The sequence below is a fragment of the Passer domesticus genome, chromosome 2, assembly GCF_036417665.1.
Source record: "Passer domesticus isolate bPasDom1 chromosome 2, bPasDom1.hap1, whole genome shotgun sequence".
Classification (NCBI taxonomy): domain Eukaryota; kingdom Metazoa; phylum Chordata; class Aves; order Passeriformes; family Passeridae; genus Passer; species Passer domesticus.
The window spans coordinates 27,669,933-27,682,300 of record NC_087475.1 but is presented as its reverse complement, the minus strand read 5'-3'; the positions used below and the strand labels follow the sequence as shown (position 1 = coordinate 27,682,300).

The window sequence follows — 12,368 nt, the reverse complement described above, 5'->3', positions numbered from 1 at the left end:
ATCCCTTACAGACCAGTAGGACCACAGGACAGGTCTTTGCTCCCAAACACAGGACCTGAGAGCAGTTTGTGGAAGTGCTCATATGGGTCCTGCTGGTGCTGCATAAACCCTCATGTTATTCTTGGAAGTGATGAGGCCATTGGGCTCTATGTTGGACCCTCAGCCCAATACAGCCAACTGCTGAGGAGAATTTGGGCCAAAATTATTAACATTTGTCAGAATTGTAACTATATAAGACAGATTTACACAATTTACAACAGAAAATACCAAATATTGTTAATAGTGGTCAGAGCTGGTTGCCACACTTGTCATCATAATTGTTGCCCAGCATTTTTGCAAGTTGGTAATTTAGAGGTGGAGTGTGACACAGACAAAATTGAGAAGACTGAGATTCATCTAAAATGCCAAGCAACAGTTTGGTGTATGAAAACCTACAATTTTATAGCATCTTCTCGAAAAGGGGAGAAAAGGGGAAATTAAAAGTGGAGATATAAATAGAAGTATCCCGGACTGCCTTTTTGGGAGTGAGGGAGGATGTTTGGGAGAAGAGACATTTTCTGCCAGAGAAACACAGCTAATAGCTGTCCTTGGGATTCCATTCCAGAGGATAAGCAGGGCTGAGGTGCCACCTGGAGGTGTGGAGGGGTGGCACAGCTCCCCGTGCCAGCGCAGTGCCGGGATGTGCCCTGCAGCCCCCTGGGCTGCCTCTCCCAGGCTCTGCTTCAAACCTCTCATGGGAAAAGGCATCGCATCTTTTTCCGTCTCTCACACAGGAGTTCTTAACTGATTTGCAAGGTCTTTCGTAGCTAGTATTTTATTATTCTATCAAAAACCTCTCTGGTACTATCTTGTGAGGTACTGTAGTTAATTAGATTTAAACCATAGCGTTTAGGGTTTCCCAAATGGGGGAAAAGTGCCTCATTTTGTAATGCAGTGACTGAGATTTATTTCTCTAAATTGCTAAGAAGATGCTGTGTAGAGCCCCTTTTATGACAGTGGGCACATTCCTGTTGAGTGTGGTCACCTGCCTCCTCTTGTGAACCATTTAGGGACTAGCAGCTCATCACTCTGAGGATGCAGTTTTGCTTTAAAAGGATATCTTTGTGCTTTTGGTATAACATGAGGTGCTGGCAGTCCCAGCTGGGTCTTCAGAGTGGCCCTGCCCAAGACATCACCTTTTTCTGAGTTTCTGTTTTCTGACTTACCAGAATAGTCTGTGAGTACCTCTACAGCACTCAACTAATGTTGAGGTCCAACCTTTTTTCTTTCTCAAGGCCTCTTGAGTTCCTGATGCAGAGCTCCAATGGGCTGTGATTGTGCATAAGAGTAGTGAGATCTGAAACTTGGCATCATCTTAGCTGAAATTGTTCCACTCTGATAATTTAATTAATCAACACTGCAGCAGAGTGTTTGAAATAATGTGTGCATTCATTTGCATAATGAGTGTAATTGGCAAAGCTTCATATTATAAGTGTAGCAGTTCCACAGATGATAGCTTGATAGACCATTTTCCTGCACACGTTTCAACCCCTGTTATTTGCTTTTCCACAGAGGAAGGAAGTGACAACTAGATTTATTAACCAAGGTACAGAGAGGATCAGCAAATTTTTGATGGCACTTGAACACATATATTTTCCACGACTCTGTTGCTCTGTCAAGATAAAAAAGCCATGGTCAGGTATTAGAACAGAACCAAATGGAGTTTAATGCTTTTCCAAGCAATGGGTTGTTTGGCTGTGGAGATGTCCAAACATAGACTAAAAGCTGATATTTCCAGTGTCATGCCAAAGTGGAGTGCCTAGTTTGAGAGCTGAAGTCACTATGCACCTGAGCAAAATCTGCAAAGAAAATGGGTGACGGCCACTGGAGAGCCCCTTGCTTTAGTACTGTCTCACTGGGGATGGCCTCAGGGCATGGTCCACAGCCTCCAGGGTGTGTTAAAGTCCCCAGGGGCAAGATATTATCTTAAAAAAGTACTCACCTTGTTACAAACAGGACTCAGGCATTGGCAGCCAGGCAGCAGCTGTGAATATATTAATTGTCAGGAGATGGACTTTAGGTAATCAATTGGCAACTTTTAACTATCTTACTATATTCATTACTTTGCAATTAGCAAGACATTTATTGACTGTTAACCAAATGCCAGATGACTGCAGAAGTGCTGAAGGAAAAAACAACCGTGCAGTAGAAATATATTCCCTGCTCTGCATACAAGTGCCTTGATATAAAATGGCCCGGTCTGTGCTCTCAGAAGGACGCCTGCTGATAAGCTCTGAGTGCAGAATAGCTGTATCAGGCTCAGACACATCATTACTTCATTGAAATGAAGTGACACTTGACAACTAAGTTCCCAGAGAGCCCTGGGAATGGTTCAGGACTGGGGCTCCCCGTTGGTTTGCAGAGTGCTTTGAAAGTCACTTGATACCTCTCCATTTTAGCTTCCCTTCCAGGTTTGAGGGACTCAAAGTACATTCTCAAGACATATTATAAGAAGAAAAATGTGAACTGCTTTAGCTAACATCTGCTGGTGTCACAGGCAGTGGGAGCATTGCAAACCCCATTTTTCATCAGTGGACAAGGGAAGAGAGCGTATCACATATCTGGACTTCTGTAAGGTCTTTGAGATGGTCCCTCACAACATCTCTCTAAATTGGAGAAGGATGGATTTCATGGGTGGGCTTTTAGGTGGATCAGGAATTAGTTAGCCACATCCAGAGGGTAGTGATCAGTGGCTTAATGTCCTAATGGACACTGATGACAAGTGGTGTCCCTCAGGGGTCCACACTGGGACCAGTGCTGTTCCATACCTTCATCAATAACATAGATGGTGGGATTGAGGGCGTCCTCAGGAAGTTTGCAGATGACACCAAGCTGATTTATGCAGTTGACACATGGGCTGTGAGCAACCTGCTTGAGTTGAAAATGTCCCTGCCTCTAGCAGAGGGGTTGAACTAGATGACCTTTAAAGTCCCTTCCAGCCCAAACTGTTCTATCATTCTATGATGCTATGATTTTTGGATGGAGCAAACGCAGAGCTGAATAAGACATGTTACAGCAGAGATGCAACAGTAGGATAAAGCAGCCAAGTCCTGGCACAGGCTCAGCACACAGCTGGGAGCAGAGATACCATGAGTGGTCCATCCATTTGACAACACATTTCTGTTTTCATGGACTGGCTCCAGAGTCATCCTGGTCAATTGTCCAGCCAAGCTGGCAATAAATTTACATCTTACTCAGTTTTAGTAGAAAATGTAGCTGCATTGCATACAACTAGTATGTGAAAATGTAACTTACTGATATTTCCAAAAGTTGTTGTTTTTTTTTTCTTCCCAAGATCTCTGGTGCTGGTGCCCAGCTGCTCCCATCAAGTGCAGATTAACCAAGTGTTTGCACATTTTTCTCTCCAAAGGTACCGCGTGGTGGTGCCATACCCACCGCAGAGCGAGGCGGAGATCGAACTGAAGGAAGGTGACATTGTGTTTGTGCACAAGAAGCGCGAGGACGGCTGGTACAAGGGGACGTTGCAGAGGAACGGCAGGACGGGCCTCTTCCCCGGGAGCTTTGTCGAGAGCTTCTGAGGACAAATCGCCGCTCTCTCAGCTGAGGAGCTTTCAGGGGAAACTGCATAGCACAAGAAGAGACAGCAAAGAGAAACTGGACTGATAACCACTGCCATTTTTATTTCCAAAGACTTCCCCCAGGCCCTTCAGTCTGCAGCTCTGGAGACACAGTGTCCCGCTGTGCTCCCGAGACCGTGTGCGGTGCATACAGTGGTATGTTGAAGTAGTGCCTTCCACCTGGAATCACAGACTGAAAGGACGCCCATCTGGACTGTAGTAACCTAAACTCTGGCTGTTAACCTTTTGTGTAAATTATAGAGAAGATATCTTTAAAAAAAATTAAGAGGAAAGCTGTTATATTGCTGTAACTTATTTGTCAGAGCTGCAGTGTTCTTATTACTGGCCTATGCAAGATGGATTTGAGAGTTCAAGGAGGTGTGCTAGGAAGCTCGAAACTGGGATTTTGTTTTTACCAAGGGAAGAAGAGGGGAGGGTGGAGAAAACCCCAGCTAAAGATCAGTGCATCATTGTGCAAGGAAGAATGAGGAGTCAAAAATGTTAATGTCATGCTTTCTATATACCTCAAAGATATGCTGCGCAGGTTTGTTGGTGCGTGTCGGTGCTCAGTACTCAGAGTGCCACACCACCCGTGTCCTGGCACTGCTGCCAGGGAGGTCCTGGAGGAAGCACGGCTCCACCATTAAACTGTGGTTATTTGAGCAGAATCCCTTTTGCCTGTCTTCTGCCCGTATTATATGCAGCATGGATTTTTGTCCTTCGGTATCACTTTCCATTGCTTTTTTGTACGACGTACCTTTTTACTGTAAGAATTGCTCTACTTTATATATATTCCTACTAGATCAGACATTTCCTCTTTTTCATACATCTGGTGCTATTTTTTTTAATTATTAAAGATTTGGTTAAACAGAGAGGCTGCAACAAGATTTGCATTCAACATATGAAATTAGAAACATACCTGAAGATTGAGATCAGACTGCTTGTTCTTGCATCATAGAGGAAAAGAGAAAAAGCTGCATGGTCACCGGTAAATATACCTGGGGTGGCTGCCTGTGGAACATACACATGCTTGCTCTCTCCTACATATTTAGAGTGGCTGAAGACCCATGCTGAAGCACAGCGTTCTGTCTGGAGAGTGATAATGACTCCAGAATTGGAAGTAATTCCCAGAGGAGTCATTTTAATTGACTTTTTCATGGCAATAAGAAGAACACTGCAGGTTCTAGCACACGCAGGGACCATGGAGTTTTCCTCTGTCGTTGCATGACAGAGACAAGAGCTGATCTGCGACAGCAGTAATTAGTGTTATGGAAATGTGATTTCTTACTGTAGAAATGTACAGTTCTGGAGACTGTTGGATTTCTTAACGTCGTCAAGCTACAATACAAACTGTATCAGGCAATATAAGCTTCCATCTACCAGGGACTTAAAGGTGCAATAAATGTGAGTTTAGCCAGTAATTTGTATGAAAAGGAATGAGAAAAAAAAAGTCATAATGCAGTTGTTAAGAGTATTTAAAAAGACATCGGTTCTTGAGGAGTGAATTGTGTTGAAAGGCCTTTCATAGCTGTATCCATACCTTGCCTCTGACAGCAGCTGGCTGTTTGCCAAAGCCCACATGTGGTGTGTGTTTAGAAGTGTGTCAGAGGCACTGTAACCTGGAGATGATCTTATTAAAACAAAGAGGCCTGGTGGGTGAACATCATCACTGTATTTCATATGCGAAGGTGTAAGTTTTGTTTTCATTCAAGCCTGTGTACTAGTACATATCAAAACCCATGTAAGTGAGCATTCATGTTTAAGTTCAGCTCTGTGACTTTGTTCTCTGTAAAATAAGTTCTTCTTGCTGTCACATGTTAACAAACCAATTCCAGAAACACAGTTCATGGCCAAGTATAGCACCTTCAAACCAGGAGGCATCACTTTCAGGGTGTTTCTTTTTATACTTGATGTTGCCGCATTTGTTGATATTCCAGATTGTAATGAGTCAGTCACTAAAAATTTAGTTACTGTTAAGAGGAAATTGCCTTTTTATAACCAATAAGAGACTGAAGAAACGTCTTCTGGAAAGACTTGTTTGAGACTAGAGCCATATCTGTTCCACTTATTTGGTCCAGGTCAGAACTGGTGTCATTGCACCTCAAACAGTAAACTGCACAGTTAGGCAGTCAGCAATGCCAAAATGTGTGTTATTGATTCCAATAAAAATTCTGGGTTAGATCTGTCAGAGATGAGATTTTTTTTCTGACAACTTACAGTGGTTAAAATGCTCTTAAAATTCTGTTCTGTGGTGTATTTACTACAGTCAGAAAAACAAAACAGGATGACAACTTGCATGCTGCCTATTCTGTTTAGCCAGATCTAAAATGGTTCCAGATTTCCACTGTTTTATGCTTAACTCTAACAGGACAAAAGCTGGAGTGTGAGAGGATCAAGGAAAACATGCAGATGTCATATCATTAAATCAGTGCTTTAAAATATATTTTGCAAGGGGGATGATGATTTTTTGAATGGTCAACAACCCTTCCAGTCATATTTTTCTTCTAGGAAAAATATGGGGGGGAGGGGGGAGGAGGTGTTCTGTTTTGATAGCAGCTGTTTCTGGGCCCGCTTTATTGCTTATCACAGTTTGGGTTACTGAGTAATCTTCTTGGACAAATCACTTCCATGCCAGGAGCACAAGTATTAAGGTCAACTTAATACAGCCCAGTGATACAAAAACATGACCCAGTGCCATTCAGAAAGTCCTGGACTGAGAGAGGTTTGACTCATACTGTGGTCTAGTTTTTGCCTGTCATGCCAGGAAAAGAGGGAGGAGGGGGCATCTCCATCTCCTGCAAAAGGGTGGAGAAAAGATTTCTTCTGGTGGCCTCAGTTTGTAAAATGCCAGGTTTGTTCTTCTAGAAATGGGTTCAAGTAATTGAACAGTTCCTTTGAACTTTGCACAGCTCAGAAAATGTTTTTGTTATACATGAATGTTAACGTGGTTTAGGAAATGTTGGCAGATATGAGTACAAATGAACTACAATGACTGTGTTTCTGATTCTTTAAATAAAATAAGTATTAAGGCATCTTGACTGAGGTTTCTCTCTCTATTAGACAACAAGATGAACAAGTAGTGCAAGCGGCTCTGAGGTTTGCAAAGAAAATAGGGAAGACTGGTCTGCAAACCCTGTAGTAATTCCCACATAAACAAAAACCTGTTAGGGGTAAGAAATGCCTGAACAAGAGTCAGAATCTCTGGTTCTTCTTTTGGCACATCTGGGATTTCTTCAAAGTCTTGGGAAGTTAACAACTTACCTGTGGAGAAGAGGTGTGTACGTCCAGAGAAAGAGAGTGGGTACAAGCCAGGAAGAGGCAGCAAGGTGGCAAGGATAAGGCTGTGGCAGAGAAGCTAGGAAGGGATGTGAAAGCAAAAAACTGGCAAGAAAAAGAGCAGTCTCCAATAGTGGGCTTCAGGGATGCTCTGAGGTCACCTGGTGGGTTGAGCAAGTTTGTAGGCAGAGGAAAACCCCTTTCCTCATGGCCTGGATAGGCTTGGGCAGGGTCAGCAAGGTACTTGTGTCCTCTAGGCAGTGTACAGCCAAGGAACTGCAAGAGAGGGAAGGAGCAGGTTGTACCCTGGGCAACTGAATGCCCCCTAACTCAGGTGAGAAAGGTAAACCCATTTTTAGACAAGGCCTGAGATTCCCATTCAGCAGCACAGTGCAGGGCATCTGAAGGGGGAACGTGAGTCCATGAATGGATCTGGATGTGTTTGCCTTGATTTGGCTGAGAAACACCCCTGGAAAAGGCACCTGCAGGTGATGATTCTTTGCACAGTTAGTGAGGCACAGCTAACTCATCAGGTCATCTGCATGAGAGGCGACACAAGTCTCCTTTTGCCCCAGCTGGATCCTGAGTCAAAATTCTGAAATGTGGAAACCACTAGAATCTAAATGTGGGCAGGCAACACTTCTCCCTCTGCTAAGCCTTGCTGGCTGTCTGACAAGCAGCATGGTGCAAAACACTGCACAGAGGAGCCTGCCAGCTACTTCCGAGCTGGCCTGGTGTGCCAGTCCCCTCCACACTCTGCCAGGTCCTGTTCCTCTGGCATTTCTGTGTGCCCTGCTGCCAGCACATGCCGCACACCTCACACAGCCTTCGTACTGCGTGTCACCCTGTGCTTCTGCTCCAGGGCCTGATAGAAATTTAGGCCGTGTTTTGAAAGAAAAATAATCATTGTAAAATTGTTACATGGTTTGACTGTTTCTAAATGCTCATGGAGAGCAGAACCACCTGGACAACATCTGCAGGGCTTTCCTGCAGCCAAAAGCTCTTCCTGACATCAGCAGCTCCTTATACATGGTGAACCTGGCAGCTACATGGCTTGGTTACTTGGTGCCAAACCAAATAAATGAGCTGTACTGGAAGGAAAGCCAAGAGGTGCTACAGTCTGGAGAAGGCCCTGTCCTCGCGTCCCAGCCTTTCATGTAGCAAAAATAACTTTCCAAGTGGTCACAGATGTATTTCCAATCACTGGGCCATGGGTGTCTATCCTCCCTTTAGAAAACCACTTGATTTTTCTCAGCCACCAAGCAGCACCACCTGCCCCACGGTGCCACAAAGGGGCCACGAGCCAGAACACTGAGGAGGTTGTACCAAGGTGGTCCCCTTGCAGCACGTGCCTGACAGCCTGTGTGAGTCCCCCACGTTTACAGCATATCTCAGTTGCAGGTGAGACCACCTCTACTTGGGTCTCTCCTTTGCTCCCTATGGAGACCCCAGCAGCTCCAGGGAAAGACAGCCAGCATCCTGCTGACTTGGCCAGGGAGTCACTGAAAGCTGTTTCCAACACAAATGGCTCTTTTACACCAGCCAAGATGCTATGCAGTGCTTTTGCAAAGGCAACAGGAATAGTCTTGCACACAGGATTCTGAGCTTTGTGACCTCCTGGGTGACACACACACGTGTGTGTGCGGAAAAGCCCGTGAGCAAGGAGTGCTGCCAGGGAGTGGGGCTGCACTGGTGCTACCTGCCCACCCCTCTCAGAAAGGGCACTGGAAAGGACAGGACTGGCTTCTTAGTTAAGGGAGAGCTTCCTTGGGGGAATGCTTGGCCGGGGGAAACCTTGGATTGGTCAATGCCATCGGTGCTGCACTCCAGCAAACAACTGGGGTGAGCCACGGGGGAGCTGCCTTTGGTGGAGGGGTTGCTGTCATCCATAGAATCCTCGTGGGGAACACAGGAGTGATGTGGCACAGCTAAGTAAGGGGGTAGAGGAAAAATTAATTCATTAAGACAGGAGGGAAGGGAGAAGTGTCTTTAACTTACTGTCAGAGAAGGAAAGCATATTACATTTGTGTTCTGCATCTGCACAAGGGCTTGGTAGAGCTGCTGTCAGTCATGCCAGTGTGCAGCCCACGCTGGCCCCAGGAGTGCAGCTGTGGGGTGTGCGTGGCAGGAGTGCAGGGCAATCCCATCGCCAGGGGGCATGTCCTCTGCCATCCCACCTGGCCAAGGAGGACCACAAGGACTGCTTAAGGACCAGGGTCCCCAAGGCTGGCACTGGCACAGGACTCTGGAGACAGGGCAGTGTCTGACAGGCATCTCCAGCTGCTGAGTGGGCACATGCCCAAGGAAACCCACAGGCACCCCTGGCTTTGCCACTGAATCAGGCTGGGAGTCATTCTGACACATCCCCGGCCCAGGGCTGGTGACCCTGCCCCACATCACTGCTGCCTCCTTGAGGCACTCGGCTCTCATGTGTGATGCTGCACAGCCAAGGGGTCCGGGAGCTGTCCCCACACCTTTCTCCCCAGTAACAGCAGAAAGGCATTCCCTTTCTCCTCCTCATGGGTGTGTCAAATTTGCCCTATAGCTGCCCACTGGAAAATCAGCCTCGAAGACAGCAGGGCAATTTGTTAAGGTTTTCCCTTCTCCCCTCCCCAGATAATTGTCTGGGATCTGCGTTAATGGAAACATAAATTGACTGCCACTCTGCTAAATGACAATCAGGTTTTGTTTGACAGAGCTAGGAAGTATCTTATCCTGAACATTGGCATCAAACAATCTAAATGCAAATTGCAAAGTGTTTGGGGGGAAGGAGGCTGTTTATCTTCTGATGAGGTTATATAATAATGCAAGGAGGGGGAGAGAATTGCCTTTCAATTCCTAAAGACTATCAAAAAGCATGATGGTTAAACCATGGGGCTAGTGTTTACATTTTATTTTAATGGAACAGATTCAGTTATTTGGCATGGATTTTCTTTTAACAAATCTCTTTTTAAACGAGATACATCACGGTGGCGTTTCAACCATATTTCAGCAATTCTCAGGCACCCAGGTTAGCGTGGAAAATGACAGAGCAGCCATCATTTTAATCCTGTTATGTCTATTGCTCCCAGCTTGTTCTCTTCTGATGAAACACACTGCTGTGCCTCGAAGAGGCAGGAAAACATTTGCTGCACTCCTGGCCTGTTTCTCTTGTTAGATTACCGGGTTTATACACAGCAGCACTGCTCAGGTATCTCCAGTGCTCCTACACAGGAACAGTTACAGGACACAGCTGAAAACATGAAATGCAGCCACGACCAGCTGCTTCCCGAGACACCACCATGTGCTGGGGCTACTTCTCATGCTGGATGCCCCACGCTGGATGCGCAGCAGCTTTTGTGCCGGTTGGTAGTGAAAAAAAAGTCAGTGCAAAAGTCAAAGCTTTCAGACCTGTTCAGCACAACACTCCTGCACAACTCTCTGCACCACCAGAGCACCGTGCCACGCGGGCAGCACGCCAGGCCGGCACCTGCAGCGGTGCCCGTGCTGGCATCTGTGCCCTGTGGCATTTTCCACAGGGAAATACTTTTCTTTAGTCTTGCCCTGGGAGTGAAGAGGTGTCCATGGCAGCTCGGAGCATTCAATAACTCGAGGCTTTCAGCAGCTTGTGGAACTGGTCTCCTTGAAGTTTTTCCACTCCAAGTTTGTAATCTAATCTTCTCGGAGCTTGATTTAGACTTCTGCATTTCTCCATAAATTAAGAAGCAGGCTTGAGTTTACTCCAAGAGTTTTGCTCATCTGGGAGGCAAAGGAAGGAAAGGATTAATGTATCATTTTTATTTTCCCATTTAAATATGTCTCATACAGAAAAATGAGCATGAATCTCTGCAAGGCAGGAAAAAAGCAATAGATCTGTGAAAGTGACACAAATTGTCTGTGTATAAATTGTTGCGCCTGTAGACCACTTGGTGTAGACCAGCCAAATAACACACAAAGCTATGAATAAAAGGATATTTGAATGTAAGTGGACACCACTGGAAAGGCCATGATAATCTGGACTGTAGAAAGGGCAACCAGTGAGTAGTGACTGTAGCCCCATTTAGGAGGGGGATTTTGATTTCACCCACTGCCTCTGTGATGGAAACTTTTAGGGACTAGCCAGGGCATCCCTTCAAAGGGACTCACTGAACCACGGGAGAAGAAGGACCATGGGCAGTTTTGCAAAATCAACCGATTTTAGAACACCTGTTTAACTTACTGCTGTTAGAAAACACAGCAGGTGGTTTCCCAAAGGCTTGGATGACGTGGCTGACAACCTGCAGATCCTGGGAGCGGCAGAGATGAGGGTTATTGCTCCAGGTGGCGGCTATTGCTCCAAAAGCTGAACACAGGGTGTGACTCTTGGGGTGTCCTGTGCAGGGCCTGGAGCTGGACTCGATGATCCTTATGGGTCCCTTCCAACTCAGCTTGTTCTGTGAACATTCTGTGAGCTTATGATGGACTTTGCCTTCACTACTGTGATAAATACATATATGTAACACATAAAACACACACATGTATATATGCATTTACATACACATCTCTTTCTGCATATCACCATCTCTCCCTCCTTCAGTATCAGAAAAGAGCCAGGTGGTCTTGCTGAGCTGCATGCCATCTTGATTGATTCATTTAAGCAGATCCAGAGCTACCTCTGCTTGCAGCTAGAGCATGGGGTGCACTGGAACAGTTTCAGCTGTGAAGCAACACCAGGAAGTTGAGGAAAACCACTTCCTTGTCTGAAGAGCATGGCCATTCTGGCAGCTTCTGAATTTCCTCTGATGACCTCCCACCAGTTTGGAGATGCAGCAATAGGATCCATTTAAGAAACCATCCAATGCCCAAACTTTCTATTAATGTCAGAGGACTCTGAAACAAGTACTTTAAAAGGAAACTGAAGCAAAAAATGAAGTCCCCCTTCCTTCAATTCTCCAGTCCTCACAGAAGAGCCCTTAATTAAACATAGCAGCACTCATTCAAATTTAAAGGCAGTAAAATGAATCCTTGAGCATTTCCCATGGCTTAATATGAAGAGCAGCTGCCATATTGTACCTCCATCCATTTACCCTGACTATAGGACAGTAAATTGCTCTGGAAACTCACACCAAATTAATGCTAGATTTCCCTCAAGACAGTATGTTAAAAGCACTGTTTTGCTTTGTCTAAATAAATACTCATCAGCTGAGAGAGGGGAGCACCACAAAGCCAGGGAGAGTAAGTGGGGCAGGGATCAGGTCTGGCAGTGTCTGGTTATTGATATGAAGCAGAGAGTCAGTGAGTGCCCTGAGTCACCTCCCACCTTCACATTCCCCATCCTGGGGGCCAGACACTGTGCTGGGAGGGGAGCCAGCAGCTCAGGAGGTTGTCCCAAGGATATGGAAAATCACATAACTGCCTCAATACTGGCTGGTGCCTGAAGCAAAGGCACCTTAGACATGGCTGGATACTCCAGCAGCAGGTGGGGCAGCATCTCCCAGCACCCCTTATGCACTGCCA

General features: G+C 45.7%; 1 protein-coding gene across 2 annotated transcripts in view; it reads left to right on the top strand.

Annotated features, from left to right (window-relative positions):
- SH3RF3 (SH3 domain containing ring finger 3) overlaps positions 1 to 6,655 on the top strand; it is a 246,179-nt gene extending 239,524 nt beyond the window's left edge. For both annotated transcript variants that reach the window (XM_064407910.1, XM_064407911.1), the window contains exon 10: positions 3,410 to 6,655. In XM_064407910.1, the coding sequence (XP_064263980.1) occupies positions 3,410 to 3,578 (169 nt within the window). In that variant the 3' untranslated portion in view covers positions 3,579 to 6,655. The remainder of the gene's footprint in view (positions 1 to 3,409) is intronic.
- The last annotated feature ends 5,713 nt before the right edge of the window (positions 6,656 to 12,368 follow it).